We start from the raw sequence: 17,931 nt of genomic DNA, 5'->3' as shown, positions 1-17,931 counted from the left end.
CCTCTATCCCTTGCCACTGTGAAGGAAGCACGGTGGATGGCAGCTGTCTCTGGGTTTAGGGACAACACAGTGTTCTGGATGATGTGTAGGGCTGTCGGCAGCAGGCGGGTCCCGTAGCAAGAGAAGGCTCTGCAACAGGGCCAGGCTACTGTGCTTGGAAGCTGGAGGTGTTGGGAATGTTGGCAGTGGGAAAGGGGAAAGATGTAGTATGGAGCTTACGGCAAGGCTCAGTGGGAAAGTCCCAAAGCAGGCCCCTCGGATGTGACAGCAGGGCCATGTTAATAGCAACAGCGAATTACACACCATTTTGAGGAACAGTTTCTAGCATGTTACTAGAGACAGAACATTTGACCAAAGTACACCAAGAGGGAATCTGAAACTGTCCATTATGACTTGGGTTCTGTTGGATGCATCAAGTCATAAAAACGGATGGGCCTGGAAGCAGTCCGTAAGATGGAAATAACTACCTCTGGGATTGAGCCTGAGTAGGGCAAAGGGCAATGGGTAAACTGCATGGGGATACAGCATTAATAATTTTTTGGAATGATTACATGTTGAAATAATATTTTTTTATACTGGGTTAAGTAAAAATATATTAAAAATAAGATGAAATGTTATTAAAATCAGTTCCATCTGTTTTTTAAAATTTTATTATTTTTTACTGTGTTATGCTAGTCCCCATACAGTACACCATTAGTTTCTGGTGTAGTGTTCCATGATTCATCATTTGCGTAAAACACCCAGTGCTCCATGCAGTATGTATCCTCCTTAATACCCATCACCGGGCTCACCCGTCTCCCCACACCCCCTTTCTAAACCCTCCATTTGTTTCGAAGGGAAAAATGAAGGGGGAGAAATTGGAGTGGGAGACGATACATCTGCTTTTTTACTTTAAGAAATGTCCATCATACGGCTTGCTATATGTATCTGACAGTGCTGCTCGAAGCCCTCTGTCTGCATCAATACTGCCTTATTCTTTGCTTAACCCCTAGCTCCAGTGGCTGCTGCTGAAGGCATTTCCCAGTTATCACCCTGAGATGGTTCAGAAATTCTTTAGGGGATGATGGGGTTACTTAATAACTCTTAAGAGAACTCCCAGTGAAGTATCTAGAAACATCTATTTCTGTCGAGAAGCAAACATGCTGTGCCATTAGCAGTCTAAGCTCTAGCTCTGGAACAGAGGCCACTGGGCAGAGGGCTTTGGGAAGTGAGAAGAACGAACCTGGGCCAAAGGGCTTGGGAAGCCGGACCTGTACAATGTGCTCCTTTCAGGATCTGCATCTTTCCAGAGCCCAGCCATAGAAAGGTTTGTCACAAGCGCCACAGGGGAGGGGTGGTGGCAGCTAAGCTCCTTACACGGTGCCAGGCCTTAATCTTTCTTCCTTGGAATCCAGTGTTCTTCCCCTGCTCATAGCTAAGACCTGAAGAACGAAGGGCATCCGGATATTCTTGTACTCAACCCCCAATCTCAGTAGTTTCCCTTGTGAGTGAATTTCAGGGACAAATCAGGGGCAGAATCCTGGGACCAGTGAAGCCTGAGAGCCCCTGCCTGGATCACCTGAGCCCTCTAAACTGAGGCAACCTGACGGCTCCAGGGGCCCATTCTGCCTGGCTCAGAGTGGGATCCTGGATATCAAAAGACTGAGAGGTTCACCCCTGGGGTGAGAACCCCAATTCTGTTGGCTCCATGTTGAGATGTAGCTAAGGTCCCCAAAGTAAACTCAAGGGTTCAACCAGAAGAAACGTTGCCCAGAACGGAAATCACCGATCCTTCATTTGTGCTGTTTCAATGATTTCCTGTAACAGAGAAGCCAGCCACCTGACTATAGTTCAGTTGTTCCTGCCTAAAATTCTCACTAACTGCCACATACCATACATAGGTGGTAAACCTGTGACCCAGAAGAAGAAAAGGACTCCACCAATTTCACACAGCCATGAGAGGCACAGGGTGGGAAGAGTGGCTTCTGGTCTCTTACCTAAACTTGGCGGCTGTGTGTCTAGAGCCCAGAAGCTCACGCCAGCATGTCCAGTGCCTAGTGACCACCTAAGCAAGGCACGAAATGGGCTGTTCCACCCTTGAATTTTTAGTCTCATACATAAATCCTGGATGTTGCCTTCTGAGCGGTATGCACTACACAGTGAGTTTTATTTCACAGCAAATGAGGATGCTTTTTCTTAAGAAATAAATTTAATTCAAGGTGGTTAGTGACTGTAAGGCATGGAACACCTTTACGAAAGTTAAAAGAATCCAGTTATAAAAGAAGCACTGTGCACAGTCTCAAATAGCTGAAGGTACAATGGGCTCCATATTTTACAAAGTACAAAAATTATTTCATATACAAAGAAAAAATACAAATAATGTGCAAAAATCATTTTCACAGGTGGCAATTTATAAAATGAAAATGATAGAAAAATCCTTCATTCTTATTTTCCCCCAATTTCTTATGTATTAACACAGTTCTATTTCCTAGTGTGTAGATAATTTTAAATTTGAAAATCTGATTTATTTGTAATCTACAAAGACAAAGTGGTTTTTTATCTTTTAAAAAGGGAACTATTTTCATGACTGAAATCTTACGCATGAATCAGTTAATTTTATATTAAATTATAAGTAGGCTATCTGAAAAACAAGGATATAGAAATCATATATACATATTTTTGAAATATTAGTTTGGTATTTAACATATTAACATTCCAAAATGACGCTCTAGCTACCTCTGACTCCAGCCGGCCACAGAGCCTGTGAGCAGGGATTTCGCTGCGGTCGCTGGCGGGGAACACACAGCAGTCCTCAGATCTTCAGCTGAACAAAGACAATATTATCAAAAGTAAAGAAAATCTACCGACCATGCTTACTCTTCATGTGCATAAGTGCTGTTTAGGCATCTGATCAAGCCACCGTGTGACTGCTGTCTACACAGCCTGTCACAGGTGTGCTGTGCTCATGGACAGCTGGCTTCTGTCTTTCCAACATCTTCACTTCATTAAGAGTTCAGTGCAAGGGTTTATTTTGTGAGTTAGTGCATTCGGCTTTTTGCATGTTATTTTGTGTAAGAAGCTGTCAGGGAGCAGAAGAATACATAGGAACACAAAGTCCTGGATCCTCAGGGCACCTTTGGCCTAGAAAATTCAGTGTTTTGGAGGCAATATTTTCCTGCATTGGCCTGGTCATTGTTGCATCATTCCCTGCCATCTTTTTCCTTCAGGAGAATCCTCTGTGCGCCCCCTTTGCCTGCCACTGAGCACTGAGGTTCTTGTGTGATCCCCAGTGGCCCAGCAGGGGTTATGGAAGCACCTTTAGGCAGCACCAGAGAACTGAGCATCTCTAAGGTCAGGCAGTAAGAGTAGGAACTATTCTGCTGGGAAACCTGTTCCAGACAGAATGTAAGATCATCTTGGACAGTTTTGGTTTTTGCTTGTCAGAAAGCTCTCCAAGGAAATTATGACCTTGGTAACAAAAAGGATCTAGTTTCATCAAGAAGGAGTCAAGTAAATGGTAGCCATTTTGCTAGGGGATGGATGACAGTTGGCTCAGGAAGCATTCTTCTGGTCCCTAACCACTAAGACCCTGTTAGAACAACCTAGTGCAAGACACAGGGAGTGCCTGGGGCTCTTGGCCAGCCCTCTGGGATGCATTCAATCAGGCTAAGCAGATATAGCAACTGCTCAAAGAGGGCACTGGGTAAGACCGGGCAGGAGAACTTCAGGCCTGGGATGACTCTTTAGAATCAAACAGGAAGCTGTCAGCTCCTCAAGGATTCATGCACTTTGTTCTATCTGACAGCTTGAGTCCTTCCTCCCTCTTCTGCTTGGGTTGACCAGGGACATCAGGCATCAGAGATACAGCTCTGAATCCTGTCCATCCACTGCTGGGCACTCTGTCCATCCTGGGCACAGAAGTTATACACACGTTTGCTGGTCTTGAGCTACAAAACCGAAAGACAAGAAGCACAGATGAAGGGCAGGCCTGTTCTATGGCTTTGGGCAAGTGTGAGAATCAATCCCAGTGAACTTCCCTTCCCGTGCCACCCCAGAACCTCTATGTTCTCTCTCCCCTCCACTACCATACTGTCATTGCCTTGACGGTCACTTTGTGTTTTTGGTCCCCAGAGTCACTGAAGATGTTAATAGAAGGGCACTGGCAGAAAAGGAGACATGCTAGGAGAGTCTAACTTTGCATTTTCCTGGGGCCTTCCTTGACTAAGAAGGAGGGTCAGGAAGGGCTGCAGAGTCTCTGGCCTCTCGCATGCACTGCACAGATGCAGCAAAGGTGCCACGGAAGCTTCCTGTGCTCCTCTGTGAAACCTGAGAATCATCCACACCTTGAGCAAGTTGCCTTTCCTGTTCTCTTTCCATCCCTTTCTCTAAAGGCTTCAGCTGGGGCCACCCTGGAAGCCCAGACTCAGGGAAATGGCTTCATAGCCAGAACAGAGCCCTCGAGTATGACTGTGCTCTTTATGAAGCCCTGCTTGGCTATGGGAACTAGGTAAGAACCCCATCATGTGGCCCATAAAATGCCCCAAGGCTCACCTAAGGGCTGCTGAAGATGTTAGGGCAAACAGTCATCATGTATGACTATGGACAATTTTTATGGATGGTCAAGCATGAAGACTGCTGGATCCAAAGGGAAGTAGCATCTGTTCTTGACAGTAGCTGGTGAGTAAAATAACTAACAATATTTAACAGGGAATTCATTTTCCTCCATATGTGGCTGGATACCTGCTGAAGAAGTCCTTTGTGCAAAGTAATATGCAGCCTTTTTGAGACATTTGAACAGCCGGGAGAGGTCAGATTTGGGCATTGAGTGTAGAATTCAAATTCTGTAGCAATTCCCATAGCCAGGGGGTCTGCAACCTATCTGCTGTCTCCATCAATTGGTCTGAGGCCCCATAATTCTTGTAGATGGATGGATTGTAAGGAGTCATGTACAGATAGAGTGAGAAAAAGACAAGTAAGATCAACTTACATCAAAGAAAGCCTTGTCACTCGTGTGCTTTGGGGCTCCCATGCTGGGGCCAGCAGGGATGACCATTTCTACTTCAGCCAGATCAATGTGGCCTTTACAGTTTGTGTCCTCACCTGAGTCATAGTATCGCAGCTGGAACCAAAAGGATACAGATGGGATATAAGACACACAGAAAGGGAAAATGGCATGGCTTTTCAAAATGTATTTGAATACCTTCCTCTGTATCTTGCTAACCTATGCCTAAAAGAATAAATAAGAAAATAAAAACACTGCTTGCTTCTTGGTGGCTGACAGAAAGGAGGAAAAAGACTTATTTTTTTTTGAATTTTGAATGGATAAAAATATTACATATTAAAAATAAAATCAAATGTCAACTAATAATTGTAAAAAATATATGTAACATATAAAAAAGAGGTTGTTTAGAATATGTACAGAATTCCTAGAAATCGGTAAGAAAAAGATAAATATAAAAAGCTCAATAGGCAAGTCACAGAAGAAATACAAATGACTTATAAACATCTGAAAAGATGCGCAACCTCGGTGATGTAAAAGGTAATGTAATCAGTAAGATTTCACTTTTCACTTAGATTAAGAAATATTAAAAATGGCTGATAATATTCAGGTTGATTTAAGGCACTAAGTATTCTCAAACATTGTTAGTGGGGATATAATTTGTTAGAAATCTTTTGGACTAAATTTGGCAACAGCAACTCAAATTTAAAATGTTTATGCCTATTGATATGTCCTTCTCACCTCTGCAGAAACACTCCCACAAGCATGCAGAGACACAGAGAAAGAGGTTTCCTTCAGCTCTATTTTTTTTTAGCTAAAAACGGAAGAGATGTATCTCTCTTTCAATGGGGGTGTTTGTTAATTAAATGATGGTTGGCTAATTATGTCAGTAATATGGAATACTATAACTTTTCAAAAATGATAAGGAAGATCTTTATGAACTGGTAGGAAAATATGTTCAATTATATTATATAAAAATATAAGTTGCCAAGTTACAGCATGTAGATATAAAATGATTTTTGAAAAACTAGCTCAACATTTGATTGAGTGGTTATTATGTGCCAGGACTGGGTATCACTCTGTAACTTATACAGCACAGAAGTGTCTAGTGCCTCTGTCACTACAGCCTGGCCTCATACTTACCTCTGTTTCTCCAGTCAGGCATGGGTAAAAGTAGGTCGAAAATGGAAAACTGTACGTTTTGTGTTCAACAAATCCAAAAGTTGGTAAGAATGCAAGTATAATTTGGTGTAATTATAAATAATAGAAAAATTATGACATTGTCCTGTGTTATATTTAGTGGTTTAATGGAACTTGTCTCCACAGCGTATTCTTTATGATTTCAGAGACATTGTTATGTTAAAGTACAACCTCCCCTAAAGGGCTTCCATTGCATATTTGTAAATAAATTCTCTATATTCTTCCACAAAGATTCTGTAACTTTTATGAAATGCCCTGAGCAGAGGGAAATGTGGTCCCCACCTAAGATCTTTATGTGGAAATGGTCTTCTAGGTGTAGGTCCTACAGAACACTGTATAGGGGTACCAGTTTGTATCTTTCTCAATAGCCTTTATTTTTTATTTTATTTTATACATCTTATCTTATCTTAAAGTAGGCCCCATGTCCAGCATGGAGCTCAACATGGGGCTTAAACTCACAACCCTGAGATAAAGACCTGAGTGAGATCAAGAGCTGATGCTTAACTAAGTCATCCAAGTGCCCCTCAACAGACTCCATTTTAGAGATGAATGTGTTGAGAAACAAAATGGGTTCTCTGCCTCCAGGCTGACTGGTCAGTTCTAAGGTAGAATGAGGCCACAGTCCAGCCTAGAGAGAAGTGATTTTCTGTAGGCTTTGACAGTATTATTACCTGATGTTTTGTTACATCCAACACAAACCAACGGGGTTTCCAACCTTTCAGCAGAGCCCCTCTTTTGTAAAGCGTTCCCTCGAAGGACCTAGAAGAAATGATGACAGGGCAGTTAATTTTGGTTTTTCATTTAAAAAGTGCTATGAAGGGGATGTCTGTTGTTTTTGTCAAGCCTTTCTTTCCCTTGGTAGTCCAAAAAAGCCAATCAGAATTCTCTCCAGAATCTTTTTTACTAGACCTTTGGGGGAAAGACTGCTTCTTTCTGCTGGAATTACCAAACTTGTAAGGTTTGGAGCTCTCAATAGCCATCTTTTGTGCCATGTTGGGAATGATGCAACCACTAGAGGAAAACAGAGCCAGCAAATGAACAGAAGCCTGAAGAAAACTGTGAGAAACTGACAAATCCTTGGCCTTCCCAGTGTCTGTGAGTAAATGCCTTAAAAAAAAAAAAAAAAAAAAAGATTATTTATTTATTTGACAGAGATCACAAGTAGGCAGAGGCGCAGGCAGAGAGAGAGAGGTGGGGGGAGGGAAGCAGGCTCCCCGCTGAGCAGGCAGCCCTATGCAGGGCTCGATCCCAGGACCCTGGGATCATGACCTGAGCCAAAGGCAGAGGCTTTAACCTACTAAGCCACCCAGGTGCGCCAGTAAATTCCTTTTTGCTCAAGCTAGCGTGAGCTGAACTTCTGATGTCTGCCACTGAAAAAGTGCTGACTAACACATACTCTCTCAAACGATCTGACAGGCATGAGATAATAATAACCAGGACTCAACCACAAATCACCATAACCTCTTGGCATTATTTTAGTTGTAATTTTGACTTCTCCTCTTCAAAGAGCCATCTGACACATTTACAACAGAAACGAAGAATGAAAGCAAATCCATCTCAAGGTTACAGAAGGCTGTTCTGCCCAGGCCCAGCAGCTCAGCACGCCCACCTGTTCTCGTCATTCCTGGACGCATACTGGCTGTACAGCGTGGCTGCTCTGCGGTCCACGCCATTGGATGGGGAGATACCGGCGCTGTGCTCCTGGCCCACGCTGCTGTCTGGGAGGTGCAGCAGAGACCTCTTCTGACAGGAGGTCAGGTTGGTAGACACAATTCCTGGGGAGCCTGAGGGGTGTCTCTGCAGCTGAAAAAGAACCATACTTTGATAAAAAAAAAAAAAAACCCCAAACTGTAAGATGATAAATTTGCATTTTAAGTTAAAGAAAAAAAAGAGCTAGGAAAGCCTTATAAAGATTTTATTGAGCAACTCATCCAGTAATTTCATTTTAAAAAATGTATCTCTAGGAGAAAACTGAATAACTCAAGGAGCAATTAAAAAATACACATACAAAGATGTTTATCCTGGAGTTGTTGATGATAATAAACAACGAGAAACAATGAAAATGTCTATCATTAGGGGACTGGTTAAAAAAATGGTATTTCTGTAGAGTGGAATTCTAGACAGCCAATAGAACTGCTGTGCTGACATATGTAAATGACAAATGGAAGGTCATGTATGCCTCATATATATTTTTAAAAGATCTTATTTATTTATTTATCAGAGAGAGAGAGAGAGCACAAGCAGGGGGAATGGCAGAGGGAGAGGGAGAAGCAGACTCCCTGCTAAGCAGGGAGCCCAATGCAGGACTACAGCCCAGGATGCCGGGATCGTGACCTGAGCTGAAGGCAGATGCTTACCTACTGAGCCACCCAGGCGCTCCAGAAAGCTGGTTTTAAAACAGTATGCATAGTAAATCCCTTTCTATGTGTGTTTAGAATGATACAATAAGTTTGACAGCTCACAATTTATTTCTAGGCTATAAATTGTAGGTGATTTTTATCCTCTGCTTATAACTGTGTATTATCTTACTTAAAAGAATAAATATATCTCTCATAATCAGAAAAAATATCAAGAAATGGTTTTATTCTTCTGAGAATATTCTTCTGAGCATTGAAGAATAAAGCTTCTGAGAATTAAAGTCAGACACCACCTGCCTGTGGCCTGACAACAGTTCCCTGAGTTGCCATCTGAAGGCAAGAGTGAGTGCCTGGAGGACCCCTTCTCAGCATGCTAGAGGCTTTCTTCTGTGCCCCACTCTCCCTGTCCCTCTGTGACATGTGAAGTCCTTTTCAGAACACCCACAGCTGTCCTGACCTCCCTTCCGTTGCATCTGGAGCCAGTCTGAAGTGGGTTTGATAGTGGCTGTATCCAATATGAGGTGTGTGATCTCTGTGCCTATCCCCTCGCATGTGAGCAGGGATGCCACCCCTCCCTGTGGGCTGCAGAGGACACTAAAGTGTGGGTGGGACTCAGCACAGTCTCTTGCACCTATTCCATGCCTGATAGAAGTTGAAGTCAAAAACAGAAGAGGGGCTGTGAAAAACAGAAAACAGTGTGTGTTTTTAAAATATTGTTATGATAAATGTTTCTTAATTCAGAAACAGGAAAGGGGGTGTGAGCAAGAGAAAGTAGCATAATTTGTCTTTTAAAAATATTTTCTGTTCTCTGGCTATTTCTCTGAAGGAAAGATGGTCCTGGGGTACCCCTCCCCACTCATGTGGTAGAAAATCAGCTGAAACCACAGAGGCGCAGATAGAAAAGAACCCAGTAATTTTCCCTGGGTACGGGGCCCTGAAACACAAGTCTTATGTCACTGTGGTAAAGTGAGACACTCAGGAAGTATTCAGTCACTTGGAACCTTCTGCCCTGGACCTCCAGGGCATGACCCCACCCTCTGGCCATAGGCCCCACCTGACCGAGCACGCTCAGAAAGCTCAGAAGTAGCTCCTCACAGGATTTTAGCAACTCACACGGTCTGCTCTGGGTTCTTCCTTAAGGTCCACTGTTACTCTTTCCCACAGCTGCTGCCACTTCTCAGGGGTTTGGTTCAATTTATGCTCCAATTTTTCAATTTCCTGTGAAGTAATTAAAAGGAGTTTTCTGACACTAAGAATTTCATAGAAATCAGAATGTGTCCCCAGAGCCAAATCTCCTCTGTTCCGGGCCCGATAAACACCACGGCCAGAAGGCAGAGAAAGTTGGTGGCCTCAGAGGTCTCTCAAGGCAGGAACAGGGGTGGGAGCTCTAGCTGGTGTGACATACTGTGGCAAAGGTACACCTTCACCTCTGGCCACCCCGCAGGAAATCTGATGGCCACAGCAAAAGGTCAAGCATTGGGCTGGTGTCCAAACCTTAACAGCAAGGTGGAGATCTGTTCTTGACAGAGGAACCCCCATCTCTGATGATTTAAAACCGGATGTGGAAAACATGAGCCAAGAACTGCCCAAGAACGGAATTTCCTTTGGCGAGGGATGCCAGTGAGCAGAGCAGCTGCCCTGTGACAGCGCCTTCCCTGCAGCACACCTATGCCCCACTGGTCACAAGAAGGGACAAAGACTCTTCAGGAACTGTTTGGCCCAGATCAGGGCTCAAACACTTTCCTCCGGGCTGCTGCTCTCATCAGGGTGGCTACTGCTGGGACTGTTTCACTCCAGAATATTCCCTGGAGAAGATGGTTGGCAGCACGCCCACCAGGCCATCAACTACCCACACTTTTGACCAGAGGAAGCAAAGCACCCACAAAAGCCATAACCCAGGACTGACTCAGGCTGCTGGGCAGCTAAAACAGCTGGGAAGCTGCAAATTGCTCCATTTGCTTGACTGCTTCCTCATAATGCTGGAAAACTTACTTTTTTTACTCTTTTCCAGTAGTTGAGTCTGATCCCCTGCTACTGCTGGGGAGCTAATTCGGTTTCCTCACCCTCCTGGGGTGCCACGTAGAACACTAGCCCAGAGGGAGGAGAGCCATGTCTAGAAGTCTGAGAGCCAGTTTTAACTTAACCTGGTTCCTGAGGCCTCAGGTGTCCTACATGCATGTCTCCGTGGGCCTGACTTACACCGAAGAGGCTGGTGAGTGCATCAGGCTGAACACAGCCGACATCGTCATAGCATGGCCACACCGTTCTCCTTTGGCTCTGGGGCCCAGCTCCTCCCGCCGCTTCAGAGTCCTCACAGGGGAATTGCTTGGGAGTCAGCATCATCCAGTCATATGAAGGCCCTGTGGAAAGGGTTTCCTCTATGTAGTAATCCCACTTCTTGAGGCTGGAGACATTTACATTGGGCTTCAGGGCCTGTTCAAAGAGAATTCTGAAATATAGTTTCATCTTGACCTCAAAGTACCTCAAGTGCACAGGCAGGCTGGCCCCTAACATCTGCAGGGTCTAGGGCAGGAGCATGAATCGATGTTCAATACCATATTCTAAATATTTAAATGTTATACATCAAGATAAACTATTAGGGGCGCCTGGGTGGCTCAGTGGGTTAAAGCCTCTGCCTTCAGCTCAGGTCATGATCCCAGGGTCCTGGGATCGAGCCCCGCATCGGGCTCTCTGCTCAGCGGGGAGTCTGCTTCCCCCTCTCTTTCTCTGCCTGCCTCTCTGCCTATTTGTGATCTGTCTGTCAAATAAATAAATAAAATCTTAAAAAAAAAGATAAACTATTAAATAAAATATGTCTCTCCTCCTACCTTGATAAATAAAACTTCCTAATGACCTGCAAGACCACGCTCAAAATGAGAGAGCTTGGACTCCTTAGAATTCTACACCAGACAGTGGTAGCACTGGAGAAGCTGGGCCCAGCAACCAGACTCCTTGGCCCAAGTCCCTGCTCCTCTCACTCTGGCTCGGTCCTATATTGTGAGGGTCTTTTACGAATGTGTATATATACTCCAACCCACAAGGCTAAGCCCTGTTTACTCCCTGCCAAACAGCTACTTCTTAGGCACGCTTGGCACTGAATGAAGGGCACATGTACTGGCTCGGGAGACAGACTGGAAGTAGCCTCGTTAGTAACTTGGATTTGGGTAAGAAATTTTGGGTAACAGAGCATGGTTTAGATAAAGAAGGAGTATCTAAGCACAAACACTTGGGTTTTTTGTGTTCTGCATCTTATGAGGAAGGGGTTGCTGGAGAAGGGCCAGAGTGGGGTCCTAAGTATGGAGCCAAGGACAAGGGCCTTCTTGCCCCTGAGGAAGGTGATTCTGCTCATCACACCAGTCTGTCCCATCCCAGAGCTTACTTCGTACAGATGTGCATCACACAGCATGGTTGCCCCTGAGATGTCATGCTTCTTGGGCTGGGCTCCAAACATCCTTGCTTCCCATGGCTTTGGTATAAGTGGACTTTAAAGAAATCTTCCCCAAAGTATTTTAGACCTTTTTTTTTTTTTAGCTTAGATAACCAGTTGCGGTTTCAAGTTCTGTTTGGTCTTTCATCCTGTGGAAAGTTGCCTTGCTTTGACTTTCTTTAAGTTACCCTTTCTAGATTTGGGGGTCTAGCTCCTAATTTTTATGGTCAAGAATATGAAGAACAGTTTCCATTCCATCATAACCCAAACCCATGGTGTATCAAACTTTTAAATAGCTTCTGATATTTTCAATAGCTTCCTAGTCCAATGTTTATAAAAAGCTTAAACAGCTTATATATACTTAAAAGTAACAAAAAACACGGAGGACGTGGGGAGATGGAGAGGAGAAGGAAGTTGAGGGAAATTGGACGGGGAGATGAACCATGAGAGACTATGGACTCTGAAAAACAATCTGAGGGTTTTGAAGGGGTGGGGGGTGGGAGGTTGGGGAAGCCTGGTGGTGGGTATTATGGAGGGCACGTATTGCATGGAGCACTGGGTGTGGTGCATAAACAATGAATTCTGTTACACTGAAAAGAAATTAAATTTTAAAAAAAGTAAGGAAAACTTTAACCTAAACATTCAGAAAATGAAAAATAAATACTTTCTTACTATACCTCTATTTCTACTGGTGAATATAAATAATTAAAGAAAATGGGACTCCTCTTGTGCATTCTATCGATACACTCCCAAATACAAATTCCTTTTTTGGCATGCTTGTCTCCTTTATCATCAAACAAAGTTCCTGTAAATAAAAAAAACCAAAAAACACAAACAAACCCAATAAACAAAAGTCAAATAAATCAACAGTTTGCCTAAAACTCTGATGCATGTAGCAGATGAAAAGTGAACTCTATCTTATGGCTCTCAAAACAGCAATGTATGTGCAGAAACCTTAGGAGGTCACTGCAAAGCTAAGGACAGAAATGAACTTACTGCTATAGGGAAACAAACCCAAATGGAAGGAAAACATCTGATAAGGTTTTCCTAAGTATTTAGCAGCACATCATGACCTTCTTTTAATCCACATCCTACGTCTATATCTAGATTCAAAGAGCTCCATGCCAGGCGTCATTCTACACAATTTTCAGGAGAAAAGGGAAGGACTTCGAGTTGATGTGATGAAGTTCGGTTAAAAACATAATTTTAGGTTTCTTTTTCCAGTTGTCAGTTGTTCATTATGAAGCTGTTTAAAGTTTCTTCTTGTTTAAATAGTTTATGTATACTGCAAATCGTGGTCATGGAGATGCTGGATGATAGAAGGGTGTGGTCTGTATCTTTGGGTGACTTAACAAAAGCCAAAGGTGGGGGGGGTGCTTCAGGCTTTCTCTGATATTATTCTATACCTACCAAACCCTCAATCTGCCACTCATATAAGCTCACTTTGGTTTTAACAGAGATGTGTAAGGGTGAGGAAGAAGGGTACTTCTTCAAAGGGCCAGGAAGAGTGTCTCTCTTAGCAGTGCTGTCTTGCTTTGAATGAAATGACACAGTCGAAAGTCAACAAGCATTTTACCAGTTGATCAGAAAAGATGTTTCAAGCCCAAGGCTGCACAAAATCCTACAAGAGGCCTCCAAGACTAATTATTGTTTCTTGTCTAACTTTTACCCGCAGAGCCCAGTGTGGTAGCTCTCAACCCTGGCCACACATCAGAAAAATCAAGGGCTTTAAAAAATCCCAGTGCTTATTAGGTCTTGCTTCAGACCACTTAAATCAGAATCTCTGAGGATGGGTCCCAGATACTAGTCATTTTAACAGCTCTCTAAGGGACTCCAACGTCCAATGTAATCAGTTCTCCTTACTGTCTTTCCAACACACAGTGTTTAAGAAATTAGTTTCTGATTATGACGTGTGGAATGACAATTCTATGAGTCAAAAAAGGTCTGGAGTATAAATAAGAACCAGTGCTGTCTCCTTTACCAAAAGTATGAAGCACCCTACTAGACCACCTAATAGCATCACTGGAACTGTAACATTTTCAGATTTCATTTTTTAAATTGAGGACATCAGTAAATATTTTTAGCCAGTAGAAGAGTTCTCTTTATGAATATCCAGGTACGTATATTGGAAATAGCTATTTTTTTTTCTTAACAAGATCCTGTGTATCATCCCTTCCCTTCTCCCTAAAACAACAACGAATGTAAGAATGTAAAATCCCTGTGGGGAATGTTTTCATAGAGGCTAACTTTCAAAATCTACTCTTTACAAGTATTACTACTGTTAAAAATTATAATAACGATGGGGATATCTAAAATTCAATGAATGATTATTAAAAGCTAAAAACTGTGCTAAGAAATTTATAACTATTTCCTCGTGTGATCATCATGGCCAAAGGGGTAGGTGCTATTATCGTCATCATTTTTAGAGATGAGGACACTGAGGAAACTCAGAAAGGCACCTAACTTGTCCAAAGTGCTCAGCTGGTACTGGAAATACTGGAACTGAACCCTGATCTATTTGCTCCGGAGCCCATGGCCTTTCCTGCTATTCACACTGCCTCCAAAAGCAGGAGCTTTCCCTACTACAGTGAATATACCAGGGATGGAAAAACTAAGTAAAATGTTCTCTTTAAACAGTGATACCACTTTGAGATGTTAAAATGGTAAGCAGATTTTACCTTTGCTATAGGGATGACCACTTGTAGTCCTTAAGAGTTAGCACAGCACATAACCTGAGAATTTGGGCACTCACTCATATCTATTCTACTTTTATAGTTCAGGGTAAAACCCTAAAATGACCTTGCCACACTTGGGGATAGTATGTTACTAGAAATTTTAATTAAAAACACACAAAACTAACAAAAAAGATGGAACAAGGGAGTGCAAACACATACCATGCTCTAATCTTTCATAGTCTGAATCCAGGAGAAATGTTTTAAAGCGATTAGACACATAGTGGAAAGCCAAGAACTTTAAGTAATAGAGATTGAATTCAAACTCTGTTGGATATTGGTTGTGAACCTGAAACACACATGACAAAGAAAAGAGTAAAAATCAAACTTAACAAAAACTGGATGCTATGCCACTGAATAGTGACCTGAAATCTGTGGGAGACCGTATGGTCAATCAACTGAGCCCCTACCATGAGTGGAGGTGGGAAGGGAACCAGGCATTCTCAGTGCCTACTACATGCTAGACACCATGCTAGGGATTTTTATAAACATAATTTCATTTAATCTCCATAACAACATTATAAAATAGGCATTACTCTTTCCTGGCTTTATTGAGATATGACTGACATATAACATGGTCAATTTACGGTATACAATGTGATGACTTGATACACATTATCTATTACGAAATGATTACCACAATAGGATTAGTTAACACCTCTATCCCCTCACATAAATTCATAAGCTTCTCTCTTCGTGAGAACATTTAACATCCCGTCTCTTAGCAACTTTCAAGTAAATAATACAGAATTGTTAACTACAGTCATCAAGCTGTACATTGGGTTCCCAGAACTTATTCTTCTTACAACTAGAAGTTTATACCCCTTGACCGGTATCTCCACATTTCCTCCAACCCCCAGCCTCTGGCAACCAACATTTTACTGTCTCTATGAGTTTGGCTTTTTTAGATTCCACATATAAATGAGATCGTGCTGAATTTATTCTTCTCTGAATTATTTCACTTAGCATAATGCCCTCAAGGTCCAGCCACATTGTTGCAAATGGCAAGATTTCCTTTTTTTTTTTTCTCTCATGGCTGAATAATATTCCATCGTGTGTGTGTGTATAAAACATTTTTTGTCCATCTACAGATGGTCACTTAGGTTGTTTCTATATATTGGCTAGTGTGAAGAATGTTGCAGTGAATACAGGAGTATAGCTATCTCCTTGAGATACCAAATTCACTCCCTTGGATGCGTACCCAGAAGTGGGATTTCTGGATCGTAAGGTCATTCCGTTTTCAATTTTTTGAGGAACTACTTTTCCAGTGGCTACACTAATCTACATTCCCACCAACTATGCACAAGGGCTCCCTTTTCTCTATACCTTGCCAATACTTGTTACCTCTTGTCTTCATGATACTAGCCATCCTAATAGATGTGTGGTGATATCTCATTGTGGTTTTGATTATGCATTTTCCCGAGATTAGTGATGTTGAACACTTTCTCATAATACTCATTGGCTGTCTGTATGTCTTCTTTGGAAAAATCCCTATTCAGAGCCTCTGAAGATAAGCATTATAATTCCCACACCCCTCCTCATTTAGAAACAAAGAAGCTGAGGATGAGTAAGATTAAGTAATTTCCCAAGGTCATTTGACAGTAACCAGTGAGACCAAATTTGATCCCAAGGTTTGTGCCTCATTCACTGCTTTATACTGTGCTAGGTTCTCGACAGACATACATTACCATAAGTTATAACTTGCTTTTCAGGTACTTGTGGTATATAGTAGTGTGTAATAAAACAAAAGTTGTACAGAGAAGTTTGGTAGAGAAAGGAATGAGAAGAGGAGATGGTGGTTTAGAGTACAGCAAGAGATCTTTTCAGGACAAAAGAAATATATGGCTGTCTGAAGACGATGCAGGAGAAGCTAGCAGAGAGAGAACAAATTGTGGCAAAAGATCTGATAACTAAGAGAGCAAGGCCTGTGAAAGCAAGAATGAATGGGGCTAATGGCTCAGATATAGGGAATAGCTTGGAAATGAGAAGGGATAGAAGAGTAGATTAGAAGAAAGAGATGTTCAAGTGCCAAAGGAAAGGGGAAGAGCTTATGCCTTTTAACTTAATTTGTGATCATTAAGTTAGGCAGTGAGGTCACTGGATGTAGGAATAAGGATGAAGGCATGATATGGGAGAGCAGGAGCAAGGCAGAGCTTGGAACGGTCACTGAGCTACAGCGTACTTTAGACAAGCTGTATGCAGACTCCGTGCAGCCTTCTTATGTTCACAGAAGGTGGCTGATGACCTTGTGACACTCCATTCCACCTTGCAATCCCACCTGTATATTGCTCAATCTCTCATGACCATTAGAGAATTCTATTTGGTTGAGATAAGTTCCAACCACAATTATATTTGCTTAAAAGCTGTTTCAAATGAACATGTTAGGCAGGCTGTCTAGAAGCCAGCTTTTCTCTCCATGTTTAATTTGGCAATGTAGGCCTACATTTGGTCAGCCAAAGTGAGCAGGCATGTGTGTAATATGTTGATGTTACTGCCTAATAGATCAGTGAGAATTTAAAGTCATGAACTGGGTATCATTGATTTATCAAAGTTTATCATCTGGTTAGAAACCTAGTTTTCTGTGATTAAAGGTTTTTTTCTCCCTACAACATTTTCTTATTTTAAAATGAACTAAAATTTTAGCTCATAAGTAATTAAAATAAAATGGATTTTAGGAAAACATATTAAGAGAGAGTGTGACTTTCATTCAGTGGGCTTGTATATTGCGGAGCTGCTTCCCTGATCTCAGCCAATTCCTGTTGCATCAGATCTCCATAAGACGGGACAGCTTTCCAGGGGACAACTGTGACATGGCCCTGAATAGCCAGGTGGTGTGTTCTGTGTGTTCTGAAACCCTATCTCAGGGTTTGAGAACTGCACGCACTCTAGCCCGAGCTCCTGGTTTGGAATCAATGGCACCACTCAACAGCCAGTGTTGATAGAGAGGGGTGACTCAGATTGTGGCTGGTAGGACAGAAGGAGACAGACCCAGGATGGAACTTGGTTCCTCTCCATCTGAGAATCTCAGGGAGGAGGAATCTGCAATGTGCTCAAGGAGAGTGAGCTCCAAGAACAACTTTGCCCCAACAGACGTTGGAATAAACCTTGTTAGTCACAGGGGAAGAAAAGTTTAGGGCTATTTCTATGGACCCAGTCCGTAACAGGTTCTAAAAACTTTTAAAAAAACTTTTATTAAACAAAGCTCCAAATAACAAAACTGTTCTCTCAATGACCACT

At 42.4% G+C, this 17,931-nt stretch overlaps 1 protein-coding gene across 1 annotated transcript in view; it reads right to left on the bottom strand.

Annotated features, from left to right (window-relative positions):
- Positions 1-1,426: 1,426 nt before the first annotated feature.
- LOC111159403 (SET binding factor 2) overlaps positions 1,427-17,931 on the bottom strand; it is a 501,856-nt gene continuing 485,351 nt past the window's right edge. The window contains exons 33-40 of the mRNA XM_022521837.1: positions 14,857-14,983; positions 12,640-12,767; positions 10,735-10,968; positions 9,649-9,753; positions 7,788-7,981; positions 6,850-6,937; positions 4,967-5,098; positions 1,427-3,926 (exon numbers count right to left, since the gene is read on the bottom strand). Of these exons, the coding sequence (XP_022377545.1) occupies positions 3,828-3,926; positions 4,967-5,098; positions 6,850-6,937; positions 7,788-7,981; positions 9,649-9,753; positions 10,735-10,968; positions 12,640-12,767; positions 14,857-14,983 (1,107 nt within the window). The 3' untranslated portion in view covers positions 1,427-3,827. The remainder of the gene's footprint in view (positions 3,927-4,966; positions 5,099-6,849; positions 6,938-7,787; positions 7,982-9,648; positions 9,754-10,734; positions 10,969-12,639; positions 12,768-14,856; positions 14,984-17,931) is intronic.

This window comes from Enhydra lutris, unplaced genomic scaffold (genome assembly GCF_002288905.1).
Source record: "Enhydra lutris kenyoni isolate GAN:26980312 unplaced genomic scaffold, ASM228890v2 scaffoldscaffold68, whole genome shotgun sequence".
NCBI classification, from domain to species: domain Eukaryota; kingdom Metazoa; phylum Chordata; class Mammalia; order Carnivora; family Mustelidae; genus Enhydra; species Enhydra lutris.
This window is presented reverse-complemented; position numbering and strand designations above follow the sequence as displayed.